Below are 13,610 nucleotides of genomic sequence, written 5' to 3'. Positions count from 1 at the left end.
TAAAAAACTTTACTTAACACATGTTTTGCACATAGATGTGCCGCCCAGTTTGCTTCCCTCTTGACAAGGATGATTCTAAAACCTTGGAAAAAATATCTTGAGTTCCTCCAACACATGAACTCCTGCAAGCTTTAGTTGTTTTGTCATCTTTCCATAACACTAATATGACTTAAGCGCTAGTTTTTGACTTTTCCGCAATCTTAACTAGATTAACTAAGCTGAGATTGCGCCTGCACGACGTCAAGGGTAACTGTACGACATGAGATGTACTACTTGATCCTTGAAAAAGATGATTGTGAAATTCAATCTTTGACCAGTACATCTTAGAAGAAAAAATAGCAAAATACCCTTTTTGATCGAGATAACTTCAAATTCAGCAGAAGTAGTACTACAAAGTCGGGCGCCATGTCCGAGATTTACAGCTTGGAAATGTGGACATATTTTTAGCTTTTCAGCACAGCAGATATAAACACATGAGCCTGTGCTTCGAAATTACTGTACATGAACTGTGAAGCTCCTATTCACCCTATTCTTTTTTGGAGCCACAACTTCCCTACTACGTGCCAACAGGACATTCCAACAAAAGGATACAACACTTAGCCAAGCGCAAAGAAGTCACGGCGTGGATGCACAATTGGAGCATTTTGTCAGTGATTCCACATTTCATTCTTGCTTACTCGTGATGCAATGCAGCTTAGTTTCTGTTTGATGCGCAATGAGAAGGTGCCATTGGACATTGGTTCCTGCACCAGAAGTGTTGCAAAACTTGCAAGTTTGCAACATCCACACCTCCAGTTACACAAACATATCTGCTTCACTAACTTCTGAGTGGATGACAAAGCTTGGGAATATCATCGTGATGTCCCTGTTAAATATGACCAACCGAATATCATACGGTAACCGAGTATTATGAAGAAGTAAGATAAAATAAGGTGTAAACTGTAAAGTGTAAATTGACTTTTATACGCACACACTCCTATATTTAGCAGATGCAACAACACAGAAGTGGGGAAGGATCCAAAAGAGCATAGGTTAAAGATTAAAAAAAGAGCATAGGTTAAATGCGAAATAGAGGAAATCAAAATTGCTGCCAGAACATATATTCTAAGTATACGATTCCAGCGACTGAAGTATGAAGTATCTCAGTAAAGTAGAAAAAACATGATTGCATTGGTGCAGTACTTACTTAAGGTACGGGAGGCTCATATTCCTTAGCACATATGGATTATCTTTAGTAAACACATTCCATTCCTCCTGATCTATCCTCCCATCACGATTCACATCAGCCTGATCAAACGTCTGTTCTAACCAAAGTAGCATGTTTCAGTAGAATGCATAAGGACGTCATTAACCGAATGACATGATCCCATGATACAACAGGGAAACATGGAGCACTGCATGGATGCATATATTCATACCGTATCAACAATCATCTCAACGGCATCACTTGTAATATCCAGATTTGATTCGTCCAGTAGAGCCAACACCATCTCCTTTAGCTGCAACATGGTCGACATAGAATAAATATTCATAATTTGGTATCAGTATGGAATTGTGGATGTAATCTAAAAGCAGAGAGTTCTACTGTGGGTCAAGTATCTCCCTAAAACACAATTGCGCACACTATCATACGGCGCGACTGCTTTTAGTTCCTATCATACTATCAAAGTCCCAGCCAACTATATAACACCACTTAGGCTTTAATAATTCTGCATGTCAGTCTCATCACCAGCAAGTCCACCTTAATGTACATATTAATCAAAATGTTAGCATCGTCACATGTAGCCAAAAGAGTTCTCAGAGAGTAGCAGCAGCCTGTTGGATTCACAAGATCTCACTTATGGAGCTAAGATTTTACTTTTGAAAGAAAACTGTAGGAAACTCCTACAGTACAAATAGGGACCAAAATTTGAATCCGTGTTCGTGATAACACAAACCAAGGTGGTGGGGTTGCACATCTACTTCCCAAAGAAGTCAGCTTGGACCACTTCCCTATGGACTTAAGATGAATGAAATGGTACTTCGTATATAATTCAGCTAACAATACAGTCAAATGTGGAAAAAATAGTTCTGATGGTACCGGAAGGTACTTAAAGTTACTGCAAGGAAAAAAGGGAAATGGGATTACCTCATGCCGTTCAATAAATCCTGTCTGTCTTAAGTCATATAAGCGAAATGCAACTGTAATAAGAAGGAAAAGCAGTAGTCAATGAAAAGGTTCAGATAAACAGCATAACATGTTCTGAAGAATAAACAGTTTAACCAAGAATCCTCACATGCAGCCTTTTGTTCTTCAGGAGTATCTGGATGGAACACACTAAGAGAACGAATGAATTCACCAAATTCGATGACACCATTTCCTTTTTGGTCAAACAAGTCAAATACCTGTAATGATTTTTGAACCAGGTTTTACCAAGCTACACTCGATTTTTGATATATATCACTGATTTCTCCAACTGAAGCATGAAATCGCATTATATATGATATGCTTGTCCATTTTTTTATCAATTCAAGAATCAAACAAGAGAGAATATGCAACTGTGACACTTATAACCTCTTTTCTGAAACAGATAACTAGAGCCTTTTTGAAATAAATGGCTGACTGATGAGTGTTGGTTGTAGAATCGTAGTGGCAAAGCAAATTTGGAAGAACAGTTTTCAGTATAGAAAGTAAAAACAAGTAATTTGGAGTAATTGAAATAAGAGGTTTCAGACAAAATACTGACAAAAAGCCAAAACTAAGAACTTGGACTATTGACACTCTTACCCTATCGCCGAAGAGATTTTGCTTCTTCTTGCTCTTGCTCCTAAAAAGAGCAACGTGGAATTCTTCCTGCATGGAGAAAAAGAAGAATCGAGCTATATAAATTTGTACAAGTTTGTTACCAGACAAAACTATGCATCAATAACTACCTTGTGTATTAGACCATCTTTGATGACTGAATTACTTATTTTTCTGAAGAGATCATATAATGCCTCGACTTCACTCACGGTAACTGCAGCAATAGTTAAAGCTTCAGAAACTTTTTATACAACGCCACCAAATATGTGTGCTTCAAATTAATTTCATAGAACAAGGTAATACACTGAAAATTTAAGTCCTTCTTTGTTCATTGTGCTTGACACAATAGTCACATAAAAGAGGAACAAGGTTCTAGCCTACACTCTGCACTACTAACATGTTGGCTAGCATCTTTCCTTGTAAATTCTAGAGAGAAGTCTGCACTCTGCACCACTAACATAAATTCTACAAACATTAACACACTGAATTGAGCATAAATCATCACATGACATGCATCCACGGGCAAGTTATAGGCTGCTATCTTTCTACGGCACAACGGAGTTGAAATTCTCACATGGTGTTCCGGTAGCAATATTAAGAAAATCGGGGAGATCCACTTTCTCACACGATGATTCGGCGGAAACAGCTACAGCTTCATGCACACCCAATGAACGCGGTGAGTCACGGACATGCTTTGTTGGCAGACAGCCCATCGAAAACACATTCAGCGCCTATGATTCTGAAACAAACACAAGTGCAAACCTTACTAGCATCGGCACAACCGTAAGCTTAACATGTAAAAACATCCTTAGAATGGACCAATGGCTATAATGCAATGCTAGAGAGTCGAACGTATAAGGGGGAAAATGCCAGTGTATGATGATAGTAGCATTCAGAAAACTGCAGGCATCTGACAATGCGTTTTACTGAGATTTAATACTCGAGGCCTGGATCAATTCAAGACATGGTTACATGACAGCTAAAATGTAACCTCGTGCCTAGATTTATGCAGATCCATTCAGATGTAGGATCGCAATCTGCAGCTCTCTTCTGGTTCATGAATAGACAGAGAGGCTCAATAGCACTGTATCAATACAGCCAGTAAATCGTGATCAGTAAAAGTGTATTGATGGAGCATCCGCAAATAATCCTCTTTTGGATGCTCAAATTTGAGTCTCGGGTCGATGGGCGAACCCTAGGCGAGCAGCAGGGACTTCCAGTAATAAATTCAAAAAGCGGCGCCGCTGTTTCAGAACATTTTCCCTTTTTTATTTCTGAGATGGATGTTCCTGTTCGAGAACTAGGATGGGAGGCAACGAGTAAACGAGAGTTGGATGTCGCAAGAAATCGTACCCGGCAGAGGAGAGATTCTTGGGACCCGGCGGCGAGGTTCCTCCCGACCAAATCCAGCCTTGCTCGGTCCTCTGGCTCTGCTGGCTTCGCGGTGTTTTGTCTTCTTCTACCTCCTCTAGCCCTCTAGGTCGGTCCGTACTAAGTAGTTCTATGTGATCCAGTCGATTTGACTTTGAGAAAATGACGCGACGTCGGTAAAAGGTGAAGGAAGCACGAGAGAAATCATAAGCCAAAAAGATTTCCAATAGAAAAGAGAAAGAGAAAGGGACCTCTCAAAAAAAAAGAGAAAGGGGACTAGGTGATTCTCGGTTTCGTGAGCACTTGTGCTTTTTTTTTTTTTTTTTGAAAAGGATACTCCCACTTGAAAACATCGAGCAGTTCAAAGCATCTCAATAAAAACAAAAATTATAATGAATTCTTTTCACCTCCAACATACATACCGTGTCCACAGCGCGCCGCTGTCTGCAACTCCTTCCTGAGGCGGCCTGATATCATTGGTTGCGTACGGGAAGTCGTCGAACATGTAAAGAAGACCACGTTCGTCCCAGAAACGAAGAAGGAATAACCGTCGATGAAATTTCTTGACGATCCAGAGACTTCACTACCAGAAGAAGTCCTCAAGAACCACACAACTCCACACTCAATGTCGCCGCCGAGATGGGGCTAAAGCCGGGGAGATTTTATTGGACAAGGCGCCGCTTCCTCCACCTAAGCGCCGCCCCATGAAACCTTAACCCTAAAACCCGCGGACAGGGGCTGAGATCCACCCCGCCTCCATGGCCCAAACTCCAGAGAAGCGAGGCAGATTGGTGGCGGCGCCAACGGGAGGCGGGTGAGCCCTAAATCCCTAATCGTATGTGTGTGTTTCTCTCATGACAAAGGGTACTGCTTAGATTTAATACTTCCTCGAGCATCTACGACAAATATTTAGAGCTGAACGAAGTATATTATTTGATCACGATGGACAGTTTCAGAAGATGGCATCTACTGCTCTACGCGACTGCGTTTGTCAACTCAAGAGTAGATTTTATACAAGTCCTAGAAGAACACGCTAGACAAAACTCAATTAAACAAGACAGTGTGATTGAATTTGTTCATTACATTGTTACCCAAGGGAGCTATGATCATAGTAGTGGTTCTTCAAAGCTTGCTTCGGTATCGGGCAATCGTGGCTAAGCCCTAAGCTATCCCGACCAAACCATTCGAGCTTATTAATTAACCAACCAAATGATATCAAATTCAAAATCCCCCAAAATACTAAATACAAAATACTTTTGTACAATTTACTTGTTAAACTAAAGTCTTTGTGGTGACCGTGCATACCACTGCAAGTTGTAGTATGCCAGTCGTTGATATAACATTCGCGAAATACCAATCCGTAAATATTACATCCATCATAGTAGTACAACAGAAACATAGCTGGTCTTGAACTCATTCACATAATATTACAATCCATATATGTACATCATCTCGGAGCTCCTCCTGGATCCATAGAGGTTTACTCCAAGGTTCGAGCTGAACTCAACTTAACTTACACCATATAAGTTTCAACAAGTTAAACATTATTTTATTTGAGCAGATAAATGTTAAAGAGTTCGTGCTGCTCGGTACTACTACTACTATCGTGGTTCACGCTTGTTCTCCTTCTGGAACCTCCCCGGTTCTGTAGACAATCAGGTAGTCGATCCCCTCAACTCCTCCAGAGAGGTCTGGTTCTTCGTAGCAGATCCCATCAGCTCCGTCTGGTCCTTCGGTGGCCTCCTCAAGTTGATTCAGACAATCTAAGCAGGGGATTATAAGAGGTATGAGTACGAGGGTACTCAACATGTTCATAATAGGAAAGAGGTGTTTAATGCACTAGCTACGACATTACACCAGAAAGTATAATACCAATGCAGGTTTTCATAATCATTTCTTCAAAAGGTTGCTTTTATTCAGAAGAACTATGTCCGTCAGCCTTCACCGGTTTACTAGAATTTCATGGAGTTCCTTTTCGGCAGCGTTCGCAGTTCCAAATCCCGGAACAAGGAGTGACAGGTCACGATTCATTACACTCTGCTGAGGTGTGTTGCTTTACCCATAAGAGATCTTAACCTTGGCGCCAACCGGGCAGCTTTCTCGTCCACACTTCCGTGGTGCGAGGCCCGGTATAAGGTCCTAGTCAAATTATACTCCTCCGCGACCTCGCACACCCACCGTTCGTTGCAATTCCGACCTTGGGTCCTAGCCGGTCAGCGTACCCCTATGGATACCTTCCGATCTCGACAACAACCAGGTTCTCGACCTGATTCCTTCGCCGGTTGTTGTAACCCATCATAGACCGCATTACCGTGGGGACTAAGGGCTCCCCAACCACTCCGCTTGTCCCTCGGGATTCAAGTGACTACGGTAAGCGCATCCATTGATGTACGAGAGGAATAAGTACAATTGACTACTCCGTCCCACTCCAGATCTTATGGTTAACACGAGTTTTACGGCACAAGAATCACTGGACGACATTGGTTGTTAATCCTAGATGGATACAAACCCTTGCAATGGAACCTCCACCATACTCATACCATGGTTCCATTTCCCACCACATAGTCATATTCATAGTTATGAAATTAATATCTTTGCTTTCCATGCAAGAGTGATAAGCATAGTACTTTGCAAGTAATTTGGTAAAAATACTCAAAGTAACATGAGCAAGCGATGAACTTGCCTGGCGACTGCAATGTAGTGCAGTTGGATTGTTTGGACTGACCCTGGTCCTCTGTTTCTGAAAGATAACATCATTTTCCGATAAGGGCAATGTTTAAAGATTCAAATATGCATGCTTTCGACTTTTAGGGTTTGGTTCCCCCTTTCCGGTGCTTTGTTATTTTATGTCGGAGGTGTCGAATAGGAACAATTTATGATTACTCCTTAAGAGTGAAAATATCAACTAGGAATTTTGCCAAGTTTTGTTTAAGTCCTTTTTAATTTATGGACTTATTTTATCATTAAAAATAGGGTCTTATTTTTAATGATCTTTTATTAATTCCTTTATCTTTGAATTAAATGATGGTTCAAATTTTATTGTCTCAAAAATTCTATCTGATATTTTTTTATGATAGAGAATAAAATTTTAAGTGGTTTGCATATTTTTCTTTATTTTTTTAGAGCTATATTCCATTTATAGAATTTTGCCAAAGTTTCTGGTTAAATGAAATTGGGAATTACCCAATTTGCCCCTCGGGCCCACCTGTCAGCCGCCTGAGCTAGTTAGGTTGGACCAGACCGTTGGGCTTGGTCCAACCGACCTAGTCACGCTCGTCTCCTTCCTCGTCCTAACCCTAACCTCACCTCTCGCTCTCGCGACGCTGAAGTCGCCTCCGCTGTCACCGATTAAATCCGGCCGCCTCCGGCCATCGCCGGTGACCAGATGGGTCGCATCTGACTCGCCGCTCGACGGCGGACACGATGGTCTCCGCGTCGATTTACCGGTCTCGGCCTCGTCCGCTCGTCTCCGACCCTCATGTGCGCCTAGGGTTTCGGCGTTCGCCACCGCCGCACGTTGGAGATGTCGTGGACTCCCATCCTGGTGCTCTTATGAGCACTTGGTGCTACGCTGGGGTGCCGTGGTGGTCGCCGTGGCTTGGCTTGGCCAGGTCTGGTGCCGCCGTGTGCCCAAGTGTGCGCCGCCGTGGCCGCCATGGCCGTGTCGACCATCTCCTCCCCGGTATGTGCTCCTCCCCTCCCTCTTGCTTGTACTACCTCTTCTCCTTCCTCTGGATACCCTGGCACCCATGGCCTTGTGCTACTGCTGCTGCTTGTGTATTGGCTGATGTTGCTGCTTGCCATGTTATTGCTATGCGGCCATGCCTATGTTGTTTCTTGGCTTGTGCTGCTGCTGTGTGCCCTAACCTGCCATGCTATTGCTTCTGTGGCCATGCCTGTGCTGCTGCTCTGCTTATGTTGCTGTTCTCTACTTGATGTGCCTGGTTCTATGGAATTTCTATATACTACTGGCTTGCTTATGCTTATGTTGTTACCTCTATTGTGGCACTCCTATACTTGCTCATGGGCATGTTGTGATGCTCATGGCTTGCCATGTTGCTCCAGTTGCTGCTGCTGTTACTGGATTATCATGTGTGTTCATATGTCATGCCCCTGGCTTGATTACTGTGAGTAATCCTTGCTATTAGCAAGGGCCAGTGCTGTTTGTGTGGTGCTCATTGAGCTCTGTTTCATGATAGAGCCCTACTTGGCTTAACTGTTGTCTCTGTGTATCAATTCCTTGATGATATGCTTCTGGATACAATTATAAAGTTGTTTGTACAATTTCTGTGATGCAATTGTTAAATAACTGTGGTTATTTCATTAACTGGTCCATGTTTTGGTGCTAGGCTAGACTCTAGCATGCTTTAGTATGCTCTAGCAGGCCCTGATGATCTTGTGATCATCAGCTGCTTACTGGTTGTTGCTATTTCACTGTCTGTGCCTGTATGTTGCTTATCCTTGTATCTATGTGGCTCATCTCTGGTGCTGGTGCATGCTTTTGCTTGGTAAAGCATCTACTTATGCTTGCAGTGATCCCCTGGATCATTTGCAAGTGTCTAGGCCACTGGTTGCTTGTGTATTTCATTTATCTGTGTAGCTTGGCTTGATTAAATGGATAAATGAGATGAACTGTTATACAGTTATGATTCTTTTAATTGATTGACTTGAGCTAGAGGGATGCCAACCATTGGTTGGGGGCCCTAGCTCACTCTGAACCCTTCTGGGTAATGATGTAGTGGTTTGGCTTATCTGTTTTGGGGTTGAGGTGACCCTGACACCCTGACAGCACCTAGTTGCTGTCCTAGGGTAGCTCCACTTCTATGGCTTGTTGTGGCTTGTGAATGCTTGTTGGTGATCCCATTTGATTACCAGAAGCTTTTGATGTTGAAAATACTTGCAGAAAACATATATCTCTACATAGCTGATGGTTTTAAATGGGCTAGAGTAGTCTGGGTGTGTATAGGTAAAAGTCTGGGATAGTTTTCTTCCTATTTCCATTTGGAAATATGCTACCACTTGTCTGGTTGGCATAACCATGGTCTTGGGCTTTGATTGATCCCTGGTTTTTGTTGGAGATATGCCCAAGAGGCAATAATAAAATGGTTATTATAATATATCTTTGTGTTTATGATAATGTTTACATACCATGTAATAATTGTATTAACCGAAACATTGATACATGTGTGTTATGTGAACAACAAGGAGTCCCTAGTAAACCTCTTGTATAACTAGCTTGTTGATTAATAGATGATCATGGTTTCGTGATCATGAACATTGGATGTTATTAATAACAAGGTTATGTCATTATATGAATGATGTAATGGACACACCCAATTAAGCGTAGCATAAGATCACGTCATTAAGTTATTTGCTATAAGCTTTCGATACATAGTTACCTAGTCCTTATGACCATGAGATCATGTAAATCACTTATACCGGAAAGGTACTTTGATTACATCAAATGCCACTGCGTAAATGGGTGGTTATAAAGGTGGGATTAAGTATCCGGAAAGTATGAGTTGAGGCATATGGATCAACAGTGGGATTTGTCCATCCCGATGACGGATAGATATACTCTGGGCCCTCTCGGTGGAATGTCGTCTAATGTCTTGCAAGCATATGAATAAGTTCATAAGAGACCACATACCACGGTACGAGTAAAGAGTACTTGTCAGGAGACGAGGTTGAACAAGGTATAGAGTGATACCGATGATCAAACCTCGGACAAGTAAAATATCGCGTGACAAAGGGAATTGGTATCGTATGTGAATGGTTCATTCGATCACTAAAGTCATCGTTGAATATGTGGGAGCCATTATGGATCTCCAGATCCCGCTATTGGTTATTGGTCGGAGAAAAGTCTCAACCATGTCTACATAGTTCGCGAACCGTAGGGTGACACACTTAAGGTTTGATGTCGTTTAAGTAGATATGGAATATGGAATGGAGTTCGAAGTTTTGTTAGGAGTCTCGGATGGGATCCAGGACATCACAAGGAGTTCCGGAATGGTCCGGAGAATAAGATTCATATATAGGAAGTCATATTCCAAGTTTGGAAATGATCCGGTGCATTTATGGCAGGTTCTAGAAGGTTCTAGAAAAGTCCGGAAGAAAGGCACTATGGAAGGTGGAGTCCCGGAGGGACTCCACTAGCATGGCCGGCCAAACCCTAAGGGGGAGGATTCCCAGGTGGGCTCCACCTTGGTGGTCGGCCAGCCCCACCTCAAGGAAAGGTGGGAGTCCCACCTTGGTTAGGACTCCCCCCTTGAGTAGGTTTCCCACCTTTGGGAAGTTTTGGCGTTGGGGTCTTATTCGAAGACTTGGACTACAACTCTTGGGGCTTCCACCTATATAATGAGGGACAAGGGGAGGGTGGCCGGCCACTCTTGCCTCCACCCTTGGCTGCCCCCTTCATGGCCGGCGCCCAAGGCACCCCTCTCCCCAAACCCTAGCACCCCTCCTCCACATACAACTCCCGCATACGCTTAATGAAGCTCCGCCGGAGTTCTCCATCGACACCGCCACCACGCCGTCGTGCTGTCGGGATTCCGAGGAGGATCTACTACTTCCGCTGCCCGCTGGAACGGGGAGAAGGACGTCGTCTTCATCAACACCGAACGTGTGACCGAGTACGGAGGTGCTGCCCGATCGTGGCACCGTGATCAAGATCTTCTACGCGCTTTTGCAAGCGGCAAGTGATCGTCTACCGCAGCAATAAGAGCCTACTCTTATAGGCTTTGGAAATCTTCAAGGGTGAGTCTCGATCATCCCCTCGTTGCTCCCGTCTTCTAGATTGCATCTTGGCTTGGATTGCGTTCTCGCGGTAGGAAATTTTTTGTTTTCTATGCAACGAATCCCTACAGTGGTATCAGAGCCAGGTCTATGCATAGATGGTTGCACGAGTAGAACACAATGGTTTTGTGGGCATTGATGCTCTTGTTGTCTTTAGTTTGAGTACTTTGCATCTTTGTGGCATAGTGGGATGAAGCGGCCCGGACTAACTTTACATGACCGCGTTCATGAGACTTGTTCCTCGTTCGACATGCAACTTGTATTGCATAAGAGGCTTTGCGGGTGTCTGTCTCTCCTACTATAGTGAAGATTCAATTTACTCTTCTATTGACAACACTAGTATCACCGTTGTGGTTCATGTTCGTAGGTAGATTAGATCTCTCTCGAAAACCCTAAACCACGTAAAATATGCAAACCAAATTAGAGACGTCTAACTTGTTTTTGCAGGGGTTTGGTGATGTGATATGGCCATAATGTGATGATGAATATGTATGAGATGATCATTATTGTATTGTGGCAACCGGCAGGAGCCTTATGGTTGTCTTTAAATTTCATGTTGAGTAGTATTTCAAATTAGTTGTAATAGTTGCTACATGAGGTGAACAACCATGAAGACAACGCCATGAACCTTGACGCTACTCCGACGATGATGGAGATCATGCCCGTTGATGATGGAGATCATGTCCGTGCTTTGGTGATGAAGATCGAAGGCGCAAAGACTAAAGGGCCATATCATATCACATATGAACTGCATGTGATGTTAATCCTTTTATGCATCTTATTTTGCTTAGATCACGACGGTAGCATTATAAGATGATCCCTCACATTAATATCAAGATAATAAAGTGTTATCCCCTCGTATGCACCGTTGTACACTTCGTCGTTTCGAAGCATCTCGTGATGATCGGATGTGATAGACTCAACGTTCACATACAACGGGTGTAAGCCATGTTGCACACGCGGAATACATGGGTTTGCTTGACAAGCCTACCATGTACAGACATGGCCTCGGGACAACGGAAACCGAAAGGTTGAACACGAGTCATATGGATGATATGATCAACATGTTGATGTTCACCATTGAAGCTACATCATCTCACGTGATGATCGGTTTTGGTGTAGTGGATTTGGATCGTGTACCACTTAACAACTATGAGGGATGTTGTATTAAGTGGGAGTTCATTAGTAATTAGATTAAAACATGAACTAATTATCATAAACTTAGTCTGAGTAGTATTTTGAATTAATTTTGTAGTATTGGCATCCGTTTACTACTATGCGCTAGTCTTGTAATTGAGATAGAAATACTGTTAAAATCTGATAAGAAACTTTACGGATTGGTACCGTATTGTTAAAGTATCAAGAATTGATTAAGTCCTAATGCAAATCTTTAGTAAACCTCACATTGTTGATTCAAAGAGCCATGGTTTCAATTAGTACCTAAAGTTATCTTGTCTCCATGAAACTTGAAGTTCAAATCTGTTTGAAAAGTAAGGAGCTGAAAAATTAGTTTTCAGAAATAATCAAGGTATGAGATATATGTGATATCTAAGACCTTATTACAAGATGATAGAATATAATTTGGTGAGACTACATAAACTCATAAGTTTTATGGGAATGTATGAAGGTTGAAGACGCAAGGCGTCCCAATCCTCCAACTATTGGGGCACTAACAATATTCGCATATCCATAAAGTAATCGTCCTTAGTATGCACCGTTGCTAAGACTCGTCGTTTCGAAGCATCACGTTATGATCGGGTGTTATAGATTCTACGTGTGCATACAACGGGTGCAAGCCAGATTTGCACATGCGAATACTAAGGTTAAACTTTATGAGCCAAGCATGTACAGACATGGTCTCAGAAAGTCATCATGATACAATGGATAAAATTATTAGTGAAATTGTTCATCATATTACAAGGTTACTAATAGTGAAATCCGGAACACTTGTCATAAAATGATCAACTTCAAAGTAAGAACCTCAAGGTTATTGGTATTTGACCAACAAACCTAGAAGTTATTGATGTTGAAGTGTTTTTTTGAATAATGAGGAAAGCTAAAAGAGAAATTACAAAAGATTATTGGCAGAAAGAAAAGACTAGAAAGTCTAGCTCAGGTGTATATAAATGATATACATGTTATGGTTGTATTCCTAGTTAGATCACACAATGAAATTCTTGGGTATTAGTACCGTATTGGTTGGTATGAAGTGTCATACAAAACAACACAATACAAGAATACAATGGCCTAAGTGACTGACAAGGAATATGATAGGAATACACGTCTAGAACAAAATAAAGTGTTATTATGTTCGTCGTTGGCATTCTATCTAGCCCTTAGAATTTATAATAAAGAACTTAATAATTGTTATTTTGCTCTGGTCAAATGAAAACAATGAGTTGTTCAAATTATGACATTACTCCATGTATGATGGATAAGTTATTATAAATCTTAATGGTGAAACACACATACATAACAATGACGCTAAAATGCCATAAGGCAAATGATTTGAATTCCACTTATTTGTGGAACCGCCATTTAGGTCATGTTAGAAAGGAACGCATGAAGAAACTCCATGTAAATGGATTTTTGGAGTCATTTGATTTTTGAATCATTTGGCGCTTGCAAATCTTTTCTAAAGAGAATGATTAAAATACCGTTC

At 41.9% G+C, this 13,610-nt stretch overlaps 1 protein-coding gene across 3 annotated transcripts; it reads right to left on the bottom strand.

The window, feature by feature from the left end:
• Window positions 1–336: 336 nt before the first annotated feature.
• On the bottom strand, window positions 337–4,308 carry LOC127342825 (calcineurin B-like protein 5). 3 transcript variants are annotated; one of them, XM_051368837.2, is made up of 9 exons: window positions 4,136–4,302; window positions 3,408–3,521; window positions 2,914–2,996; window positions 2,768–2,833; window positions 2,277–2,385; window positions 2,129–2,181; window positions 1,419–1,499; window positions 1,187–1,299; window positions 337–865 (listed from the first exon to the last, which is right to left on the bottom strand). In XM_051368837.2, the coding sequence occupies exons 2-9, from the start codon at window positions 3,493–3,495 to the stop codon at window positions 796–798; spliced, it is 663 nt and encodes a 220-aa protein (XP_051224797.1). In that variant the 5' UTR covers window positions 3,496–3,521; window positions 4,136–4,302; the 3' UTR covers window positions 337–795. The 3 variants fall into 3 exon arrangements, with proteins under 3 accessions (XP_051224797.1, XP_051224796.1, XP_051224798.1); XM_051368836.2 differs by having other exon boundaries at window positions 3,357–3,521; window positions 4,136–4,300; XM_051368838.2 differs by lacking the exons at window positions 2,129–2,181; window positions 2,277–2,385 and having other exon boundaries at window positions 3,357–3,521; window positions 4,136–4,308.
• Between the last annotated feature and the right edge of the window lie 9,302 nt (window positions 4,309–13,610).

The sequence above is a fragment of the Lolium perenne genome, chromosome 3 (assembly GCF_019359855.2).
Source record: "Lolium perenne isolate Kyuss_39 chromosome 3, Kyuss_2.0, whole genome shotgun sequence".
Lineage (NCBI taxonomy): Eukaryota > Viridiplantae > Streptophyta > Magnoliopsida > Poales > Poaceae > Lolium > Lolium perenne.
The sequence above is the reverse complement of the archived record's forward strand: the minus strand, read 5'-3'. Positions and strand labels throughout refer to the sequence as shown.